At 43.7% G+C, this 22,172-nt stretch overlaps 1 protein-coding gene across 1 annotated transcript in view; it reads right to left on the bottom strand.

Annotated features, from left to right (window-relative positions):
- Nucleotides 1–22,172, bottom strand: part of IQCH (IQ motif containing H) — a 197,268-nt gene that overhangs the window by 53,112 nt on the left and 121,984 nt on the right. Inside the window, exons 15-17 of the mRNA XM_036437981.2 lie at nucleotides 21,363–21,554; nucleotides 8,043–8,163; nucleotides 2,238–2,524 (exon numbers count right to left, since the gene is read on the bottom strand). Coding sequence (XP_036293874.1) covers nucleotides 2,238–2,524; nucleotides 8,043–8,163; nucleotides 21,363–21,554 — 600 coding nt within the window. The remainder of the gene's footprint in view (nucleotides 1–2,237; nucleotides 2,525–8,042; nucleotides 8,164–21,362; nucleotides 21,555–22,172) is intronic.

A 22,172-nucleotide genomic window follows, 5' to 3' on the forward strand; every position in this document is an offset into this window, starting at 1 on the left:
ATTTTGCAAACATGTACACATACTGTCAGAGAGCTAACCTACTTCTCTTGCCAATGTAGAAACACCTCTGATGTACTTCCTGAGAACTTTCTCCACAGTGCTATTGAAAACTATAACACAAATGGCTGTATACTCAAATATTAACAGGAAGAGATGAGAAGTCATAGCGTGATAAAACCAGAGAACCCTGGGTTAATATTTATCTATCCCATCCATCATGATGTCTGAGCTCTTACTCAAAAAGCCTTGACACCACCATCCAGCATCTGCTAGAGTACCCTCTAAATTGTTCATTAATTCATTCTTTCAACAAATATTTACTGGACGCCCACTTTGTTCCCGGGCAGAGATTGTGCTGAGAATTGAGTAGGGAGTAAAAAGAGACACAGTACATCTCCTACAGGAGGAGACAGCTTTAATCAGATAATCATGTAAACACGTTTAAAATTGTAGCTCTGGTAAGTGGTGTGAAGGAGAGGTACATGGTGATGTGAGAACCTATAACAGGTGAGTTTGGCTTTGTCAGGGAAGACTCTCCTAAGAAAGCATAGCTTGCGCTGAAATATAATGAATGGGAGGGGGGTTAACCAGGTAAAGAAGAAGAGACAAGAGCATTTCAGGCGGAGGGGCAGCATGTGGAAAGGCCCTGAGGCAGGAGGTGATATGATGACTAAGGGGAGCAGAGAGAGGCTGATGAGGTTGAGGGAAAAAAAAGAGAGAAACAGAGAGGGAGTTATTGTGAGAACAGACGGGCACATGGGACCAGGCAAGTGAAGGGTGGAATCGTTATCCCAGAACCACAGAAGGGTGGGTCACCCAGGGACAGGACCCACTGACTGCCATGTGCAATTATTGTACCAAATGCAAATAAATAAAAACCACTAGTTAACCAGCCCCATAGTTCCAGCCTCCATCCTGCCCCAAAGATGGCAGGTTTAATCCTTCTTTCTCAATGGGGAGGGCTGCCTCCTCTGGCCCCTTCCTCCATCCTCCCCCCATTTCCCTGCCACTCAGCTCTTCCACTAGAGGCACTGTTTCTTTGCTCCCTCCTCCCAGGGTAATTATTTCTGAATGCCCTTTAGTTGTCCTGTTCGCTCTCAATGTGTGGACCTGAGGAAGGAATGTAAAACCAATAAAGGGCTCAGGAAGGCAAATGGAAAATGATGATGAAACAAGCTAAAAACTGCCCAAACATAAAATCTCACTTTGAAACCGTCATTGGACTGAAATAGATAATCATGAACCTGAGGATAATGAATATAAAACTAGAGAGCATTTACAACATTGGCTGGCCAGAGGATATCAAGAGAGGGAGAGCAGGAGGCCTTTTCATCCTTTAGACAGAGGTCTGTCTGGTCATCCATCACTAACCGAGGAGAAACTGAACCCTTAAAAACAAATCCTGTGAAGTAGTGATGAATTTAGACATTATAATCAAGAATGTTATACATCAGAGCCACACATGTCCACTCGAGGATCTTCCAGATGAAATGCTGAACATAGAAAAGCATGTTGTAGAATAATAACATATAGGATGTTCTGATCTACAAAAAGTTGATGCAACTGTATATTATATATTGGTAATCAATGTGCATAGAGATGTTGAAAGGAATCAAAGTCCCAAATATGAGACAGTGGCCACCTCTGGGAGGAGGAAGGGCCACAGGAGGAGGACTGGCAAGGAGTACATAGGATTGGAGTGGCACTGGCACCATTTTATTTCTTAAGTTGGGTCGGGACATGTAATGTTAATTATATTACTATTTAAACCTTTTTATATTTATAAAATGTTTTCCAACACATTTTTTAGAAGAAAAAATTGACAACCTACGTTTCTGATGAATTACTAAGAAAAGGAACAGACACAAGGTCTCAACTCCTTTCTGATGATTGCCATTCTATTTAAAAGCAGGTTCTAGATAGGTTTAATCCCTAGATGGCATAAAATAAACTCATGATAAGACACAGGCGGAGAATTAAGGCCCAATCAACAGAGCTATGTGGCATGAGCTATGGTCACTTAAACTCCAACTGTACCCAAATGAGAAGACCCTATATTTCCCGACATAAAGCCCGGGCTCACATGGATTGCCACAGACCATGTGGGTGCTGAATTACGGTCAGCTCCCCTGGTGAGCGGTGAATCTTAGAAGCTCCCTTCCACGCCCGATTGCATGGGTGTAAACAGTGTGGAGTCTACCTATTTTAGTAGTTCACGTGGCATCAAGTAGACTTACCTGCTGTTCCATGGTTCTTGGGTCAATAAAGGTCACCAGGTCTATAGAAAAGTAACCGACCACATTTCTCAGTTTACAAGCTTTTCCAATTTTGAAGCACAAAGAAATGAGAACTTGGGAATTCACTGAGGCCTGAGGCATGGTGATACCGGAGGAGATGAAGGGGCCCTCGGCATGCAACTGGTCCCCTGTGGACAGCACTTTGATGTCTCCATTGGGCTCTATGACCATGTCCACTGTCAGGTTGGTGACACTTTCCACAGGTGGGTATGCTTCGACCACGCCTCCTGGTGGGACAAACATGGAGTAGGTGAAAGGATTCGCTCACCTGGACTGAGCCCACTTAGAGCAGAAGGAAAGAGGCCAAGCCTTGGCAGATGGACTGGGTCTCAGGTTGTGCATCTGCTGTGTATTGGGAGACTTTGGGCAAGTAGCTTCCATTCTCTGAACTTTCTTTCCCTCATCTGTACAATGAGTGTAATGAAACCAACTGACTAGGTTGTTGTGAGTCTTAGAGGTGCAGTGTTTATAGTGTGTAGCCCAATGGTTGGCATACAGAAGGGCTCAATGGATGGAAGTTTTCTGATCATACTAAGGGAGGCACCATAAATATCCCTAAGTGTATGCCCATCTATACTAATAAAAGAGAAATATGCAAATTGACTGTACCTCCAGGACACCCACCAGCCAATCAGGAGTGTGTATACAAATTAACCCAACAAAAAATGGTGGGCTAATTTGCATACAAAGGCTTGGTGCAAAGACCAAAGACTGAAGACTGAAGAGGCTTGGCTTCTCCACTGTGGTCAGAGTGAAGGCCTGGGTCCTGGGTGCTGGAGGAAAACCAGTGCTGGCAGCCAGGGGAAGGAAGGCCTATTGCATGAATCTTCATGCAGTGAACCTCTAGTTCGTTATATAAATGATGAACCTAAGACCAATAGGCAGATCCCTTAGGGGCAATTAGCTGCCCATGGCCCACAGCTCATACCTTGATGACTAGTGCTCTTGCTGTTCAACTGCAGTGCTTTGTGAAGTTTTGACAGGTTAGGGCTTTGATCAGGTGTAAGAGAACACTGACCATCATGTCAGCCAAAGGACTCCTATTGAAAGCCAGTTGTAAATCATTTTTGAAAATGCAGAGCCAGGAGATACTGCCATTCTTGAGGGACAGGTGTGCCTCCTCCTTGCTGATAATGAGAGCTTTATAATTTATCATATTTACCTTTTACTCTGCATACAAAAATCACAAATTTGATACTTAATCACAGCAACAATATTAACCCCAGCTAATTTTGTGGGCTAGCCCAGTGGTGTTCACAAATATCACATGGCCCTGGCTTTCTGTTTTTTAGGCCTAAATAAGTTTTACTATAGATATCCCATTTGTAGAAAACAACTTTAAACATTACTTTTGAAGAATTAGGTGATGTGATTTAAAAATTAGAACAGCTAAGTGTCCCCTAGACATGGGGGGCTCAGGAGCCTGACAGTGTGAAGACAAAGTTGGTCTGTTATTTCACAAACATGCTGGGAGGTGACCTCTGCCCACAGGCTTTGCGCAGCATCCACAGTGAAATCCTGAGACTTTGGCGGTTCTTAAATGCAGCCATCTGTTATTTTATGCAAAGGCACTTTCCTTACATTTCTAGAAACATTGTTGGAAGGCTGAGTTTTAGAAGGAAAATGGACTTATTTTGGGGGGTTGGTTTGAGATACGCTTTTCTTCAAATGAGGCCTATCGGGTGTGCTGTACCTAAATGCCAGCTGTTGGGGAATTAGCAAGGTTAATTCAATAAAACAACAACAAAATCCACACAAAAAACACACCCATCAAGTCTCTGATTTAGGTAACTTTATGATTTTAGCTGTCACATACATTTCAAAAGATAGCGCTTCAGTAGAAACACATTGTCCTTTCTAACTACGTGATTACTTTAAATTTTTACTTCAAAGTAGCTTATTTGTATGGTCCTCTCAGCATCATGACCACAATGTTTTTTCACTGTTAATTTTGTTCCTTTCAAAGCAATTAATTCCTTTTTTAAAAAAGAAAAAGGTATTGCCTTTGACATAATTCTATGGCAACGCAGAAATCAAATTTGCAGGACATTTTGCGGCCGTAAGCACACTCGAGAGAGCAGAAATGAAATGAGCCAGGCAATCGTGGGAGATGGTGGGTGGTAACCTGAGGGTCAGAAAGCCTTGGGGACAGTGTTGTTTAATCAATGAACATTTCTAGGCCTGATGTATGCACTAGGCTTAGAGTTGGGCAGAGGTTTGAAAACACATGACTTACTAGAACCGTTTTTTTGTTTTTTTTTTGTTTTTGAAATGTGCTAAAATGGTAGGATCTCACTGAGTTCCCATTTACCACGTGGTAGTGATTTTGTCCAAGTCACTTCTTAGCTTTGAGCTTGTTTCTTCATTTGTAAAATTGGTTCTTTAATAAAGCTAGTTCTACCTCTCATAAATAGGCACTGTTTATAATATGGCTGAAAGAAAGACAAGGAAGGAAGGAAGGAAGGAAGGAAGGAAGGAAGGAAGGAAGGAAGGAAGGAAGGAAGGAAGGAAGGAAGGAGTGTGGGAGAGAGGGAGGGAAGGAAAAAAGAAAGAGACAAAGAGAGAAAAAGGCTGAAAGAAAGGATAGAGATGAGCAGATGAACAGAGGGTCAGGTGAAGCCTAAACTTGTGGTAATACAGCTTTGAGGAGACAAGACAGGAGCTGGGAACACTCTTTCTACTCTGCAAAGATCACATGAAAATACACAGATTAAAGGAAGGTTTGCAGGCTGACCTTGGACAATCTGAGAACTTTCTAATATCCTGTCCTGGATGGACCTGGAGGTCTTCACATCTTTCTCTTCTAACTTAAAAAGAATCCCTTATTCTTTTTTTTAAAAAAATCTTCACCCAAAGATATGCTTTCATTGCAGAGAGAGAGAGAGCGAGAGAACGAGAGAAACATCAATTGCTTCCGTACTCAATCCGACCTGGGATTGAATTTGTAATCTTTTGGTGAACGGGACAATGCTCTAACCGACTGAGCCACCTGGCCAAAGGAAGAATACCTTATTCTTTTTGTTGTTGTTTTTAATCTTTACCCGAGAATATTTTTCCATTGATTTTTTTTTTTAGAGAGAGTGGAAGGGAGTGGGTGAGACAGAGAAACATCGTTGTGAGAGAGACACATCAAGTGGTTGCTTCCCTTGACTGAAAAGGGGATGAAGTCTGCAACTGAGGTAAGGAACCCTTGACTGAAATAGAACCTGAGACCCTTCAGTTCTCAGGCCGAGGCTCCATCCACTGAGCCAAGCCGCACGGGACAAGAATCCCTTATTCTTGACCATTTTCTTTTGTTGTTGTGATCGGTACCTTATTTTCTTCTAGTTATCCTTGGGGTTGACTCTCTTAGTTTGGTTTTTCTATCAGTGGAAATTTGTGGAGTTACAGACATTTAGATTTGAGAGAACACTGGAGATCATGCAGCAATATCTCCCCCACCTGTGAAAACCCTCTTCAACGTTCTTGTTAGATGGCTGGCCATCCAACCCCTTGCTTAAATGGTTCATTAGCAGTGTTGGCTAAGCCCTCCAATCCCACCCTGCCCACCAGTGTGTTCCAACAGGTCTCCACGCTCTCTCGCACACTGAGCCAAGATGTGTTCCTTGATAAATATTCCACCGGCTCTGGGCTCTGGCCAACACTTCTGGAACAACATAGGTGTAGCCTTTTGTTGACTCTATTATAATACATAACAACAGAGGGATTTGGGGCAAGGTAGCTGATCTCTTGTAGTGCAATTTCTTCCTCTATAGCACATGTGTCAAACACAAGGCCCGCGGGCCAAATCCGTCCCGCCAGGCCTTGCAATGTGGCCCGCACCGCGCTGTCATCACTGCACTCCGCTGTGTTTCCATCACAATGACAGTTTATGATTGTTCAGTAAACCATTCGGCCCGTGATTTAGGCTGGATTTTAGATTTTGGCCCCTTCTCTGATTGAGTTCAACACCCCTACTCTATAGGATAAAGGTGATAATGGTACTCACCTCATAAGATTATTAGGAGGACCAAATGAATTAATATACATGTACTTAGAATAGTGCCTGGCACACAATATGTACCCATGGAGCTTATTATCTGATCGTCACTGCTATTAGCATGATTGTCCTGTTGCTGCTGTTACCATATAATATTATAGTATTATGATATTATTACATATTGATGTTAATATAATATTATCACCTGATGATGGTGAATAGATGAAAAGATATCTTCTATAGTCTGTTACAGTAGCCTTCTCTTTTCTTTCATTTGGGTAAGCATATAAGAATATGTGCCTTATGCTGAGTAAGCGGCACTGCATGGGTGTCTCTGGGTGTAACACTCCCACAGGGATTTCTGCCACTGGGGATAAACATCATTTGCTCCATTCATCCCCTCATTCACAGGCCTCCTAATGTCTTTAGAAAATGAGGATGAGCCAGGAGGAGGAGGATGAAAGGAACGGAACTGTAGAGAATCCTTATTTAGCAACTAGAGGCCAGGTGCATGAAATTCTTGCCCGGTAAGGAGGTGGGGAGGAAGTCTTTCAGTCTGGCCTGCACCCTCTCACAATCCAGGACCATTGGCTCCTAACTTCTCACCTGCCTGCCTTCCTGATCACCCCTAATCACTCTGCCCAGCTGTCTGATCTCCCCTAACCACTCACCTGCCTGCCTGATTGCACCTAACTACCTATGGCCCCGCCACCAAGGCTTCATCTGGAAGGATGTCCAGAATGACATCCAGAAGATCATTCAGCTGTCTGGTCTAATTTACATATTACACTTTCATTATTATAGAAGGTTCTACCTTCACAAAGGGAAGTGAGACCATTTCCACCCTCCCAGGAAACAGGAGGAAACTGACATTTATTTCCCATTGCAGGTAGAATCCTTCACATCTGTTTCGCTGACTCCTCCCACCTGTAGAGGTCCTCCTGGGAAGGCACATGGACATTCATTAAATTGTCAGCTGAGCCTGAGGCACTGGCAGAGTCCATGTCCCGGTTACACACCCCCAAGAGGGCTGGGGGTGTTATTCAGTTTCTGACTTACCTTTGTCCAGGTGTCAGCAGGGGCAGGTCTAGATATGTAAATCCAGTAATGCTAGGGCCTGGTTAAGAATGCAAATAAGCTCCTTTGACTCTAAAAAATAAACCTGCTGCGGGGCTCGGCTGCTCACTGCTTCTCCATCAGAGAGGAAGAATGACACCCACCTGGCTCCCAGCTTGATGAATCTACTTCTGCCTCTTGGTCTCTTTCTTTCTTTCATTTCTTAATCCCCAGCTCCTCCACTCAGGAACCTGACTGTTTCCTTTTCCATGATGGAGATGGACACGGAAAACAGAAACAGTCCCCCCTCCCACCCTCCTGCACCCACCAACTCTGAAGCAGGTGAGTGCAGAAAGTGGGCCTCCAAGGGCTTAAAAGCTTTGCTCGTGGTCTTGGTGAGATCCAGATCCAGGTCACCCACCGGGTCGCAAAGCCCACCTCTCAGGAGCAGTCTGTGGTGCGCGTAAAAGGCTGTGATCCTGAGCTGCGCCTGCCACGCTTGGTGTGCTCAGTTCCTATTTACTTAAGGGGCCGAGTGCAAGATAAATATTTAGGCAAAGTTTAAAAGAGGGAAGGAGTCTGCTGTTGGAGCCCTTTTCCGAACCAACACAAGAGATGCAAGGCATTTAAATTGGCCCCAGGTTGACCCAAGACTAGAATTCTAGGTTGTGGAAACGGGAGCTCAATGGAAACTTTACAGTCTTATTTACCTTGACTGAGAAGTGTGGAGAGGAATTTCCCCCACGTGGGGAAGCGTTTCTCATTGACTGGCTGAGCGTGCTGTGCTAAAAGGTCCGCCAGCTCCTCGGAGATCTTCATCAAAGCTGGCTCCTGCAGAAACAAATTAAATAGAACCACAAGCAATTTTACTACAGAAATGAAAACTGCTTGTGGAGTGATTAAAAACCAGGCCTCCAACAGGCAAAAAAGAAAAAAAAAAAAAATGTGGTTACTGTTTACCCAGAGTCAGAAAGCCATTTTGAAAAGTTTCTCTATTTTTCTAGCCATTTCCATTTTCATATTTCAAAGTGATGTGGCCCCTCAATGTTGCTGCTCATGTGCCTGCTGTCCCTGTAAGGCCGCAGGCAATCCGGGTTTCAGCCCACAGCTGCCTGGCCAGCTGTGTCCTAGGGCAATGTGCCTCCCCACTCGGGGCCTCAGTGTCTCATGATGTGAGATCAGATCCTTTAGACCTGAATGTTTTCACTCTATGACTCTACCAGGGCTGACCGGGGAGAAATTAGAGTGGGGAGGGTCTGTCTTGGGCACCTCTGTATCTTTAAGCTGTGCCCCCTCCCCCTTGGCGGGGGGCTTCCATGTAACCATGTGACCAAAACCGTACACTTTGGGCTGAGGCTGTAGATGCGGGGCTTTGGGTGCGGGCGGGTTGGAGGAGTGTGGTGAGAAGGGGGCCTGGCCCCAGGTTCCCACATTCCCCATGGGTCACAGCTTCACTGAACGTGACGTGAGACTGTCCCCCTAACATCATAAAACAACCTCGAACTACAGAGCCTCCTGCCAAAGTGGAAACAGTGGGAAACCCTTTTAAAATAAGAAGCTTGCTTTTTCATATAAAAGCCTTGGTTTGTCAGGACAATTTTTTTTTAAAAAATAATCTTAGACCCGTGGTCAGCTAACTCATGAGCCATATGTGGCTCTTTGGCCCCTTGAGTGTGGCTCTTCCACAAAATACCACGGCCTGGGTGAGTCTATTTTGAAGAAGTGCATTTGTACTGTGTGCAAAGCCCCAGCACGGGGACATTTCCCAGAGGAAAGTCTGTTGTGGCAATTGGGAGTCCTGTCATGAGAGGTCCACTGCTGGGGGTGCAGGTGGGGTGACACTCAGTGGGGGATGCTGGGACCCACAGAGGCAGCTCGGGCCATGATTATCTCTCTGAGGAAACAACATGGAGACAAATAATGGGGAGACAAATAAGTTAATATCTGTTAACTTGCTTCTTTATTTTTAAAGCACCTGATAGGAAATATAATAATTCACTAAGAGTCGCCAAAACCGGTTTGGCTCAGTGGATAGAGTGTCGGTCTGTGGACTGAAGGGTCCCAGGTTCGATTCTGGTCAAGGGCATGTACCTTGGTTGCGGGCACATCCCCTGTGGGGGGTGTGCAAGAGGCAGCTGGTCGATGTTTCTCTCTCATCGACATTTCTAGCTCTCTATCTCTCTCCCTTCCTCTCTGTAAAAAATCAATCAAATATATTTTGTAAAAAAATAAATAAATATATATATATAAATATAAACATATATATATATATATATATATATATATATATATATATATGGAGAGAGAGAGAGAGAGAGAGAGAGAGAGAGAGAGAGAGAGAGAGAGAGAGAGAATTCAGCAGGACCTGCAACTCATATCCAAGAAAAAGCAGCAAAATGATATTCAGTGTAAGAGATTTAATTTACCCTGCCCCCTCCCCCCCCACACACCCCTATCCCCAAAACAACCCTCCACAGCACAGTGCCTGCTGGGGACTCAGCTGCTTGTGAACTGGGGGGTGAGGCCAGACCTCAAACCCAGAGGCCAAGGACTCCCTCACAGCAGCGGGGGCCACCATGAGACTCCGCTTCCTTGGGAGCCTGCAGGCGCAGTGGTCACCCAGGGCCTCCTGATGTCGGCCGTGAGTTCTCAGGTTGGGGGGCAGTTTCTGTTCACTAGTGATTCTCATTCTGCATAGTACACACATAATTATTGCACCTTTAAGGGTGGATGCCGGGAAGGGATGATCTATAGCTATTTGGGCTCATTCTGTTCAGAATAAATGTAAATACACACATATACACACTCAAACACACAAGGACACAGCCATGCCGGAGAAACCCCCAAATTCCTGTGAACCATCAAACAGTGGTTGCAAAACACCCTCTCTTGTCAGGGCAAGCTCACGTTCATGATCTCCGTTCGGTCCTTCTGTAACACTGAGGCACAGTGCCCTCCCCTGCTTTACAAACTGGAAGCGGAGGCCCGGGCCAGCTCTGAACTGGCACATTCTGTTATTGGATGATTTTTGACATGTGACTGTGAACAGAAAGCGATGGCACTGGGGAACCATTGCTAGTCTGCTTTCTTTTCTGCTTTCTCACCCTCCCAGTGTGAGTGTGTGTGTGTGTGTGTGTGTGTGTGTGTGTGTGGTCTGTTATAGGCCAGAAACCGGGCACATGTTCCCCATCTTAGAAACTTGGGAGTCAGTGTCTTTTCATTGAGTCGCATAAGGTAACGGACCCCTGAGTCAGTGTGTCAGTGCGCCTATCACCCACCTGGAGCCGACCCTGGAGACCTAGTGACTCTGGGGCTGTGGAAAGTATGGACCTTGTTGACAATAAACAAATGTTAGAAAAGTATCTTTTACTTTTTGGGGGGAAAAATCAGAATTCCAGATTTTCATTGCATCAGGATTGCACTGGCTCTGCCCATCACAGCAGCTGCTGGCCTGTGTGGAGCTGATAACTCCAGAGCTGTTCCCACCCCTGCACAGCCTGTCACCCTTCGCCCAGCTCCCACACTTACCCCCTCAGCCTGTCACCCTTTGTCCAGCACCCACATTTGCCCCGCAGCTTGTCCCCCTTTGTCCAGCACCCACACTGATCCCTCAGAGTGTGACAGTAGTCATGACCTTGGAGCATTCCAGGAAGCATGGACCTTGCCCCTCAGCTCTTTCTCTTTTTCTATCAAGAAAGTGTAAATTTGAAGGAAGAGATATTTGACTGAAGGAAATTCAGGACATCTCAGGGGAAGCTACTAGCATATCCAATTTAATACTGCAGCTACTTTAAACTCCTGAGAGTTAACTTTCTCAAGTAAATTCTCCCCCCACCCTCTCTCTCTCTCTCTCTCTCTCTCTCTCTCTCTCTCTCTTTCTGTGTGTGTGTGTGTGTGTGTGTGTGTGTGTGTGTTGGGGAGGATGCGAGAGGAGGAAGAAGGAATACAAATGAGAATGCTCTAAGTATCAGTCCCACAAAAACTCATTTTACCTTAGAAGCTTTTTGGCTAATCACCTCAGACATTGTGTGACAGTGTTCAGAAAAGAAACCCAGAGACACCTAAATAGTCCTGCTTCACAGAGCTTTCTGACACCCCTAAAAAGAGGGATGGCTCAGGGCAGAAAGATGGAGAGAAGGGAGGGATTCCAAATTCGAGGGTGTGTTTGCTGTGCGTGACCTACTTTTTACCATTGTGGTCACTTTCGAGGTACGATAACAGCTCTCACTTGTGGAAAGCTTACCAAGTGGCAGGCCTGTAGCAAGGGGTGTATATTTATTATTTCAAAACCATTTTCTGAAGTGGTTACTCTAGTCCCTATTTCATGTCACACAGACATGAAGTAGCAAAGCTGGGATTCAAATCCAGACAAGGTCAGGTGCGTTCAGGGTGGTATGGCCAGAGACTGGATTCAAATTCAGTTGCTATGAGGATGGCACAGTGCAAAGGGATCTGTAACTGCCCTCGGTGGGCATAGATGAGCACGCTGGGTCAGATGAGGTCATAGCATGTGAGGCTAAGTCTGTGCTGTCCACTTGATGAAAAAATGGTAGAGTGGACAACTGTTGTTGGCTGTCCAGCATCTTTGTCCCTCTTTCAGGGTAATGGTGTCCCAAACACCTTTTCAGGACTGCCACTTTCCCATTCTTAGCTATGCAAGTGGACTGAGAGTGACTCTCCCCTCAGCTCCCAGGGTGGGGCCCTGGTTAGCAAAACCATACCCTGGCCACAGTCATTGGTGCAGGATGGGCACGTGACCCACGTAGTCCAATCAGATGTTAGGAAGCCCTTCCTGGGGCCTCCTGAGTGTGCTGCGCCTGCACAGCCAGGCTTGGTGAGCCTGAGAGAGGGCGGTGAAGGATTAAGAAAAGACAGACAGGAGAATAAAAGTGAGTCTGGGTGGAACACTACTATCTCTGATGGAGAGAGACAATGCCACGGCCTGCAAGCTGAGTCTTTATTTTATAGTTAGATTACACGATGCAAAGAAAGGACGCGGTTACAATGTTCTCCTGGGTTCTGAATCTACTCAATTACGTGCACCTGATCAAGCTTTGTTTACTTGCTGCACCTCCTGCAGCTTATGTCACTTAGTCACATGGGACCACAGGTTCGGACCATAACCTTTCCAAACACTGTAGCTGCTCTCCACACTGAGAAAGAGGCTTTATGCTCTTCTGAGATTGCTATGGTTAGCAAACTGCGGCTCTCAAGCCGCATGCGGAACTTTGGCCCCTTGAGTGTGGCTCTTCCACAAAATACCACGGCCTGGGCGAGTCTATTTTGAAGAAGTGGCGTTAGAAGAAGTTTAAGTTTAAAAAATTTGGCTCTGAAAAGAAATTTCAATCGTTGCGCTGTTGATATTTGGCTCTGTTGGCTGATGAGTTTGCCGACCACTGGCCTTGACGAAGAACAAGCTCCAGGGACTATTGCAGCCATCGTCAACCCTGAGAACAGCAGCCTTTGGATGGAGCCCACACGGTGTGAAATGGAGAGGTGAGATGGAAAGCAACTGGTTCCTTGGTGATACTGAGCCACTGGATTAAGTTTTGTTGGAAGCCAGACCAATCTTTGCATTTTCCGTGAGCCAGACAATAAATTCTCTTTATCTTAAAAGCTCCTTTGAGTTGGGTTTGCGATTACTTGAAGTTTAAACATTTTAAGCTGATACCAGTGGGTGGCCGCACCATGGCTCCTGGCATCCATGTTGGCTGGCAGAGGCCAGCAAACGCTCCGGTCAGTCCTGGGCACGGGCTCCCCTCGCCCTGCAGTCAGTAGCGGCATCTGCGCCCATTCCTTCCCAGGAAGAGGGTGAGAAACAGTCCCTCCTTAGGGTGCAAAAATATGCTGAGAGGACGAAGAAGAAAAAAAAAAAAAAAATGAAACCGTCTCCGGCAAGTCATAAACTACTCCCCACACCTACTTAAAGCTTAAGACTGCTTTAGTGCTCCATGTTTAATTGTTAATTGAGAATTTAGAAATCAAAAATGCCAACTTTGCCTCCGACGAGATGGAAAATTATGCTGCCGTGGAAGGTGGCGTAATGCAAAACAGCCAGCATTACGGAGGCACACAAATGCTTTCGGTATGTAAAATTGCTTTGTAAAATATTTGCTCCATCTGCCGAGAGCGGCGGAGACAATTTTCCCCGATAGCTAATGGCCCATCTCGGCTGTGTGGCAGGCGATTCGCTGCGGCGGCGGCTCTCATTAAACAGAATGGGGAGAGCGCGGCCCGTAATCCCACACTTCCGGGCCTTATCCACCCGGCCCCTCCTGTCCCCCGAGCCTGCCCTCGCTGCCCCCGCCTCCACTTGCCCCCAAGTGCGGGCCTAGCAGTGGATCCCACTGGAGGAGCGTTTTGTCCAACTGAGGCACACAGGTCGCGCCTCCACCCGGAGCTCGGCACCAATGCATCGCCCAGATCAGCAGCCCTAGAAAGGCTCATTTCCGTGCAACACAGCATCTGCACTGCTGTGGCTGTCTCCCCGCCTCCGCAGGGGGCCGTGGCTTTCCTTCCGGGCTCACCCAGTCCCGCTGCAGCTGGGCTTTGCGTGGATCAAGATGAAGCGTTTCTGGAAATTCCTAATGGGACTTCGCACACCCACAAAAGCAGGGGAAAAAAAAAATGCTCCCCGCGCCAGGACTGCAAGCCTGAAGGATGCTGCCCTGGGTGGCCGGGCGCATGGCGGCCTGGGATTGGCGGCCTGGGGTCACTCTCTTCATGGGAGTTGTGTACGCTGCACCCTAAGTCACGTCAGCAGCTGCTAAAGGAACGGTTAAAGATAAATAATCCTGGGTGGTTAAAAAAAATGTTCCTGTTTGGGGAATGCTATCGAAAAAAGTACAGCAGCAAGTGGCAGATTTAAAAAAAAAAAATGTTTTTAATGTGGGAAGATGGGTTTGAAGGACATTCTATTGAATACGAGTGACATCAAGCAAATGCATACGAATTTTTTTTTAAAGATATCTTTAAAAACAATATTGGAAAGCAGGATCCAGGCGGTTTAAAGCTCAACCGGAAGTGGAAGTAGCTATCATTAGTATGATGATTGGAGATTGGTTTCTTTCTTTCCAGGTGGAGAAATATTACTGGTTGGGGGGAAAAAAAATCATTGCATCTGCTGATTAAGCTCTTTAGTTGAAAATTAAAAACAAAAGAAAACGTGCCTTTGGGGGTTTAATTTTTCTTTCAATTGGTGTGGGAGAAGGTGAATTTGTGGAATGAAATGAGAGACTCGGGGGGGGGGGGGAAATTATATTTTAATTTTCAACAGAAGGAACGGACAAGCATCTACTTTTTAAAATCAGTGTGAAGAGCTGGATCTTTTCTGATATTCCCCCTGTTTACAGATGCATATATGTAAGGTGGGTGTGATAGCATTAGATATTTATTATTGCTTTCTTTCTACAGACTATGCTTTGTTCAAATACCCAAAAGTAAGGATTTGTGTTCGATCTGGCACAGTTACACGAAAGTCCCGGTCTTCTCAAGGGCATCCCTCTCTGCCCGCGGGGCACGGGGGACAGATGACCAGAAGCAAATGGCGCAGTCGCGGGCAAGGAGAGTGAAACTCATTTGGCATCCATTCCGAGTACCCGGGCCTGCTCCTGTGGTTTTCAGCAAAGTGGATATTTCCAAAAGAACTCCAATGGGGGACTCCCTGGATGTGCAAACACTAACCGATTCTCGTTCCTCTCATCTTTTGCTTTATTCCTTCCTTCCACGCTGTTATTGCAAAAACTGGCAGTTAAATTCAATTGATTCAGAATATTCTGGATCCATATGGCCACCAACCCCGGAGCTGAGGCGGCGAGAGCGCCTCACTGCTGTTCTCCAGCATTTGCCTCTCCCTTGGTCCCCAGATGGCGGGAGTAACATTTAAACCTCCTTTTCTCTGCCTCATACAATAGACCTTGGCACCATTTCAACTGTTTACTCCGGTAATTAACAGCTCTGATACCACAACAATTACAACTCCTCTACTCTCACCACAATAATGCTATGAATTAGTGAGAGCTAATGGCTGGAAGGTAGAGTGTTTCCAGACTGCGAGATCCGCGCATTTTCAGAATAAAATAAAAAGGTACAAACAGCACGCTTGCCGTAGACAATGATTACCTAGTAATTAGTTTACACAAAGCTCCCTATTTAATGGCAAAACGCTGTAATTAACGTGTGACAGAAAATCAAAGGGTACTTTGCAAGCATATGAAAAATTAACACGGCAGGCCCATAGCTTTATGTACTGATTAGAAGCATATTAAATCAATAGGACACACAAACCAACAGCTTGTAGAGCTGATGATTATAGGTCCTCGGAAGGGAGACCTGGCTTTCATGTCACTCGCGGAGGCAATTTTCGCTCTCCTGTCATCTTCCTCAGGCACAGAGAGGCACCTCAGACCCAGCCCTGGCAGCTACATGAGAAAATAACCACTGAACTGGAAGAAAACATTCTAAGTCATTTTCAGAGATAAGGAAAAATATGTAAATGATTAAGACTTTTCCAGCGATGGTGGTGACGTGCTGCTACACTAATTAGAAAAGACACCAACTGGAACGGGGAAAATGAAGCGACCGGGTCTCAGTCTCATGGTCAGAATCATCTCAATCGGGTCAATGCCTCTTTACTCAACGTGTAGAAAGTTCAAGCCAGGGCGCTACTATCAAAGTTTATTCTTTTAAAGGCATTATCTGGGGAAATAAGGGGGGTAGGCACGATTGGGTCACCATTCTGTATCTTCCACAAATGTATATAAGGATAATGGAAGCATTGAAAATATTCTGGAATCCTAAAAGAAGACCCTAAAAGACCTTCTAAATAATTAAAGAAAGATTATGTTGTATGGATGTGTTCGATGTTACCTGTAATTTAATTGTAACGCAACTTTATGGTAATTTTAATAATAACAGGAAACATCTCTTGAAGGCGTATTGTGTGTTGAGTACGTGGCTAGTCAATTCCCAAAGGTTATCTCGTTGAATTCTCATCATCTCCCCTCCGGACAGGTATTCTCTCTCTTTACAGTTGAAGAGATAGAGACTCAGAGAGCCCATGGTCCCCGCTAAGTAATCTCGGGGTGGACCTTTGAGAGCAAAGGTTGTTGCATTAAAAGAACCATTGTGTTTTTTCACAAGTCTCTGTAGAAAGCAGAAAACTTGCCACAAAGGTCGCAGGTCACAATGGGAGGACCTGATGGGGAACATTTCTTTGGGATTTTCAAACAAGGAGTCTTTTCTACATGTGGCGAGAACACTGGGCCAGCAGGTATGGATGTGCGTCTTAAAGATGGCACAACCATTGTTAGCTCTATGAACTTGGGCAAACATCAGTTTCTCCATCTGTAAACAAAATAGCGATACCTTCCTTATCAAAGTGGTATGAGAGTAAATGAACAAAAACCTTAGAATTTTCCTGAGATTGAGTGAGACAATTCATGTAAAGTACTGAAATGCCTGACACCCAACTGGTATTCTATAATGCCATTATTGTTGTTGTTGTTGTTGTTATTAAATGCAAAGAAATTCAAGGCCTTAATAGTTTATTCATGAACCTACAAAAGAGGTCAAGTTTTTAAGATGTAAAAATACATATAACAAATGAATAATTATTGCTATATACCTTACTGATTCAGGGAAAATGATATCCTAGATTTTTTTTTTCTTAACCTAGAAAAACCTAGATTTTTTTTTAAATACCAAGATGTTGTGTTTTATGTATACATATAAAAAATAATAAATAAGGACATGAAAAAGTATCTCTTCCTAGCAATTATAAGATACATTTTGACATGTTAAAAAAAGAAAAAAAGAAAACTGGAAATAACCTAAAATTTCCAATTTAGTTGAATTGTTTAACATGCCAGAGTAAATCAGTATGAGAGAATATTATACAACCATTAATTGTGATGGCCACATGTAAACATTGAAAATGTTGAAGACCTGATGTTTAAATAGCATATAAATAGCTATGAGAAATAAATACAGCACATTTGGAAATTAATACACAAAAATGAAAACAACTATGCTTGAGAAAAGTGGTTACAAACTTATTTAGTTAAATATACCTTTGATCTGGTTATATTACCTTTTAACTTTTCCAAAACATTATGTGGTTACAGGGTCATGGTTCTTCAGGATCACCTAATAAATACCATTCAAGGCACCAAGCTCAGCCACCCAACAGAGGCCCCTATGGCCCAGTTACTTGCCCATCTGAATGGATGGAGGTCTTCACAATGGAGCAGAGAGTCCTAAGGTACTGATTGATTGATGGTTCTCTTTTGAATTTGGTTTGCTAACTTTGTTCTATAAGGAAGCAAAACCACTGTGATTTATTCTATTTTTTCTAGGCTTGGGTGCCTTGAATTAGTGTATATGCTAGTATATATTTCCTAAATAAAAGAGTTATATGCAAATCTCGACTGAACAGCGAGCGGAAGGAACAACTGGTCAACTGGTCGCTATGACCCGCACTGACCAACGCAGGAGCTGCCCCCTGGTGGTCAGTGCATTCCCACAAGGGGAGTGCCGCTTGGCCAGCTCATGGCTGGTGAGCGAAGCTGTGATAGCGGGAGCCTCTTCCACCTCTGTGGCAGTGCTAAGGATGTCCAACTGCCGGTTTAGGCCTGCTCCCCACAGAGAGCGGGCCTAAGCCACCAGCTGGACCAACCCTCTTCACCGTCTGCTAAAGGGTGCAGGCTGGGCTGTAGGGACCCCCCCCCCCCCGCCCCCACCCACTCAAGGGCAAGAATGTCGTGCACCGGAACTCTGGTATGAAATATAGCAGTGTACCTCAAAAGGCTTGGACTATACTGGTGAATAAGTGCTCAATAATGTTTAACAAAAAGTACAAACACAGGTGAAACTTCTCTTGCCCAGGGCTACAATGCAAAGATCATATAGTAGCTGCTTAGAGCCAGTTCAGTTTCCCTTTTCTCCTTTTTCTTCTGTGGTAAATGGGTGATGCCAAGACCTCTACATCTTATACAGAGGCCCAAAGAAGGTCTGCCAGGGACACCCAAAAGCAAACTGGCTTAGCTCTCTAGACAGAGAAGCCGTTTGAGAAAGACCGTTCGAAAAGCACTGTCACCAGTAACATCACTGCCACCAAGCCAACCTCCCAGGAACAAGGGAGGGAAGATATACCTTTTAAAAATGGAAATAGAAAGAAAACACCGCAAGGACTGGGACCACAGCTGATGTCCACCTGGTCTCCCTACGCTGTCTTAGGTGAGTGTGTCCAGAAAGACTTTCCCCCTACAGGTGTGCCTTCCTTCACTAAAGCCTTTATTCCTGCTGAAGAAGTGCCTCCGACTGGTGTGTGGGGCTTGGAGTATAAGCTAGTGTGTGGATCCATTAAACATTAACAAGCACTGACTATTTGAGTGAGTTTAAGGAAAACTTTTGGAGAATTAGGATTTGTTACCTGGTGCGATGAAGAGAATGAGGATTGTACTAAGCCACCATGAATGAAATGAGATGTGTGCCCCATTTTTACTGTGGCCATCATGTGACATTTCACTTTTCCTAAAATCACCTGCGTGTCTATACTGATTTTTAAAATGGGACTACAGTTTCCAGCACTTGTTGACTCCACGACCTTGTTTCAACTCTCAACCCCAACCAGTTAAATAACTGGTTCTAAATTAGATAGGTAGGGGGAAAAAATGACCTTTATATTGGATCCTTGAACGATGTCTTTGTCTAAAATCAATATCCTCATCAGATGCAAGAGAATCTCAAAAATAGTTCCAATTCCTATAAACTGCCCTGTTTTTAATCTGTTGCCTACAATATACCAATGAGAAAAATCATGGTATCGTGTCATAAACTGCTATGCAAATGATGCTATTTGTAAGTATTAACATAATTTAGTGCTTACAGTCATAATCTCATTTCTAATAATTCTCTCAGAATGGAGTCTTTCTCTGGACTCTTAGCCTGCAGGATAGTCTTTCATCAAGAAGCTGAAATTTTTAATAACCTGCCAGCATATGTTTTGTATGTGCCAGGCTAGGCTTGATGACACAACATCTTCATTATGAAAAGAAACAGGTCTACAAACTGTAATAGGACATTAAAACATGCCTGTGCTCATAAAGTAATGCTTTGATGTCTAAATGTGCACCATTATGATGGTCTCCTGGAACAAAGGATAATTTTGATCCTAAATCCTCAATAGCTACACTCAATGGAGATTGCAGTTCACTTCCACTCTGGGTGCAATTTCACTTTGAAGGCGAAAGAATGTCAATAGTTTCCTCCTCTCTCCCTCCCCTTGCCCCTCCTCCCCCCAAAAGCTCTTCAGAGCTGCTTTATTTTTATTTTATTTTATTTATATTTGGCTTCTAAGCAAAATGACCATGGCTAAGCACAGGTTTCAAAGATTAAAAAGATTTCTGAATAATTATTTTTTCCTTATTAAGTTAAAAAAAAGATTTCAGTAGATTATTAATTATTCAAGAATTTCACATTCAATAACATTCATGATAATGCCAAAAGGATTTGGTGACAATTTAAAACGGTATAGTTTAAAATAATTGAAAGTAAATAATGTACAGTTAGGCTTTCAAGTGCAATTCAGTTAGTGTTTAATATTTTAAATATTTTTTAAACCTAAAGTCAGATATTTTAAATTTATCATTGTCTAAAGTCAGGAGAATTTTAAAAAAATATATTAGTTTGAAATATTAAGGCCAGACCACTAACAATTTCAAATTTTTAAATGAAAAGGTCATGTTTTCATCATTGACTCTCCCCAGTTTTGCTTTAAAAAGAAAACGCTGTGCAATATGAAGTAAAATCAAAGAGAACCCTCCATGGGCCTCAAAATTAAATACATTTTCCTTGTTTTATTTTTTTCCTAGAAGAATAATTCACTTTGGTATCCTTTAAATAATATGTAAAAAGCTGGCCATGACAGGTACTGCATTTAGTCCATTCTCTGACGGAGGGGGAAGTAAAGCCCAGGATAGATCATGGGGAGAACAGTCACATTTGTCAAAGGGAACTCTCTCTTCTGACTGTTCTCTAGATTTATTCGTTGTCTCACTTTCACAAGAGTAATGCGGTTCTCTCTGGTGTGCCCCTCCCTATCACTTGGGTCTTGATTCATATACTTCTGCAGTGGGATGCTCAGAGGAGATGCAAATCATTGCACAGCCCACTGTTAAGCACATCAGCAGGGAAGGAATCGGTGAAGGGAATTTACGTCTGAATTTTCCTCATCAGTTATGCTGTCGTGAGTAGGTCAGGCAAGACAGAGATTCGGGATTAAGAGAAGCCAGGGTAGTCTCAACCTCGGGATGCAGAGTGAGGCAGCGTTTAGAATGGTGGGTTTAATCTACACAGTAAGCCTTATAAAATAACTTTAATTATCAAGCAAGTTTGGAACAGACTAAGAAGTTGTACAATTCGTCCTTCCACCAACATACATGGAAAATTCTCTACACAACCACTTACATGCTAAGGTTTCTTACCTATTGTTCAGCTTTGGCCTGGAGATTTTCTGGGTAGGATGTGCTATTTTTCTCAACATCTCACATGGACCAGCAGTTACACACATTTCCTTAAATTGACTTCAGAAACACATGACTGCTGATAGAATGCTATTATGCATTAGCTTCCAGGTGACAACCATTTACTAATAGAATTGCTCTCTCAGAATAAAATGCAGGTAGCTTATTAATGTCAGTTGTTAGAAGAACACGATAAGACCCACTTAGAGTGAACGATGAGACTTATGTAATGTTACCTGAATATGATTTTTTTAAAATGACTTCCCAATTATCATAATCAATTTGAAGACATGACTGAATGCTTTTAGGGCCCCATCAAAGGACATTTAAAATAACCTAATCAACCCCATTGCCCCAGAAAGGTAAAATGATTTTCCCAAAGTCTCACTGCTGGCAAGTGACACTGCTGAGCCTTGAAAAAGTGCCTTCACCTCCTCGCTGAACCCTCTGCTCCATCTCCTAACCATACACAGACACCATGGATTCACGTCACCATTGAACACTCACCTGTGCCCACTTCTTGCTCCAGTCTTCACGGCTGAATCTGTGACACTCGTCTAGGAGCCAGTCATGGCACTGGAGGTTGGGAAGAATGTCACAAAAGGCAGTCCCGTTTCCTCCAGACTCATAGTTCATTTTAAAGAGCCAGCGTGGGATTTCCAGGTGATCGATGACCAGCTGACTCAGCTGTTCTATCATCTGTGGGGGTGAAGACACAGAAACATTCAATGTAGCTGGTTTCCTGGATTCCTTTTTACTGTGTTAGCTCAGTTGTACTTTTCACATGTCTTTGTTCCAAATGGTCTGTTCATTAGGTTACCCTCTAGCTATGAAGACAGACTGGAAGAAGTGTTAAGGGATGTATGGATGATGTGAAGAAACCACTAACCAATGGGGCGAAAGGCATGTTTAAAAGTATCGTCCTATTTATGAGAAATTGAAATTATCATTTGCCTGCTTTTCAAGGCAAAATAAAGAATTAGATTTTGGTATTGTTTTCTTTCTTTTTCAGGGAATTATGTGTTTACTAATTGATTCTTCAAATGATGTTTTCTTTTATAGTTTAAAGACTATACAGATTCATATTCTTGAAAACTATTAACTATTTGGTGCTTTGTTGAGCTTTTAAATGTTATAACCTACAAAACATTTAACATTTTTCTCATTAACATACATGAAATGCATTTGTTCAGCTGGTTAGTTGACCAAGTGCATTATATTATATGTATTATATGAACATGAGTGATAAAGGAGATAAAACATTCATGGAAGCAATGTTCCTGGAATACACACCTATCCTATTTAAAACAATATTCC

The sequence above is a fragment of the Pipistrellus kuhlii genome, unplaced genomic scaffold, assembly GCF_014108245.1.
Source record: "Pipistrellus kuhlii isolate mPipKuh1 unplaced genomic scaffold, mPipKuh1.p scaffold_m20_p_1, whole genome shotgun sequence".
Lineage (NCBI taxonomy): Eukaryota > Metazoa > Chordata > Mammalia > Chiroptera > Vespertilionidae > Pipistrellus > Pipistrellus kuhlii.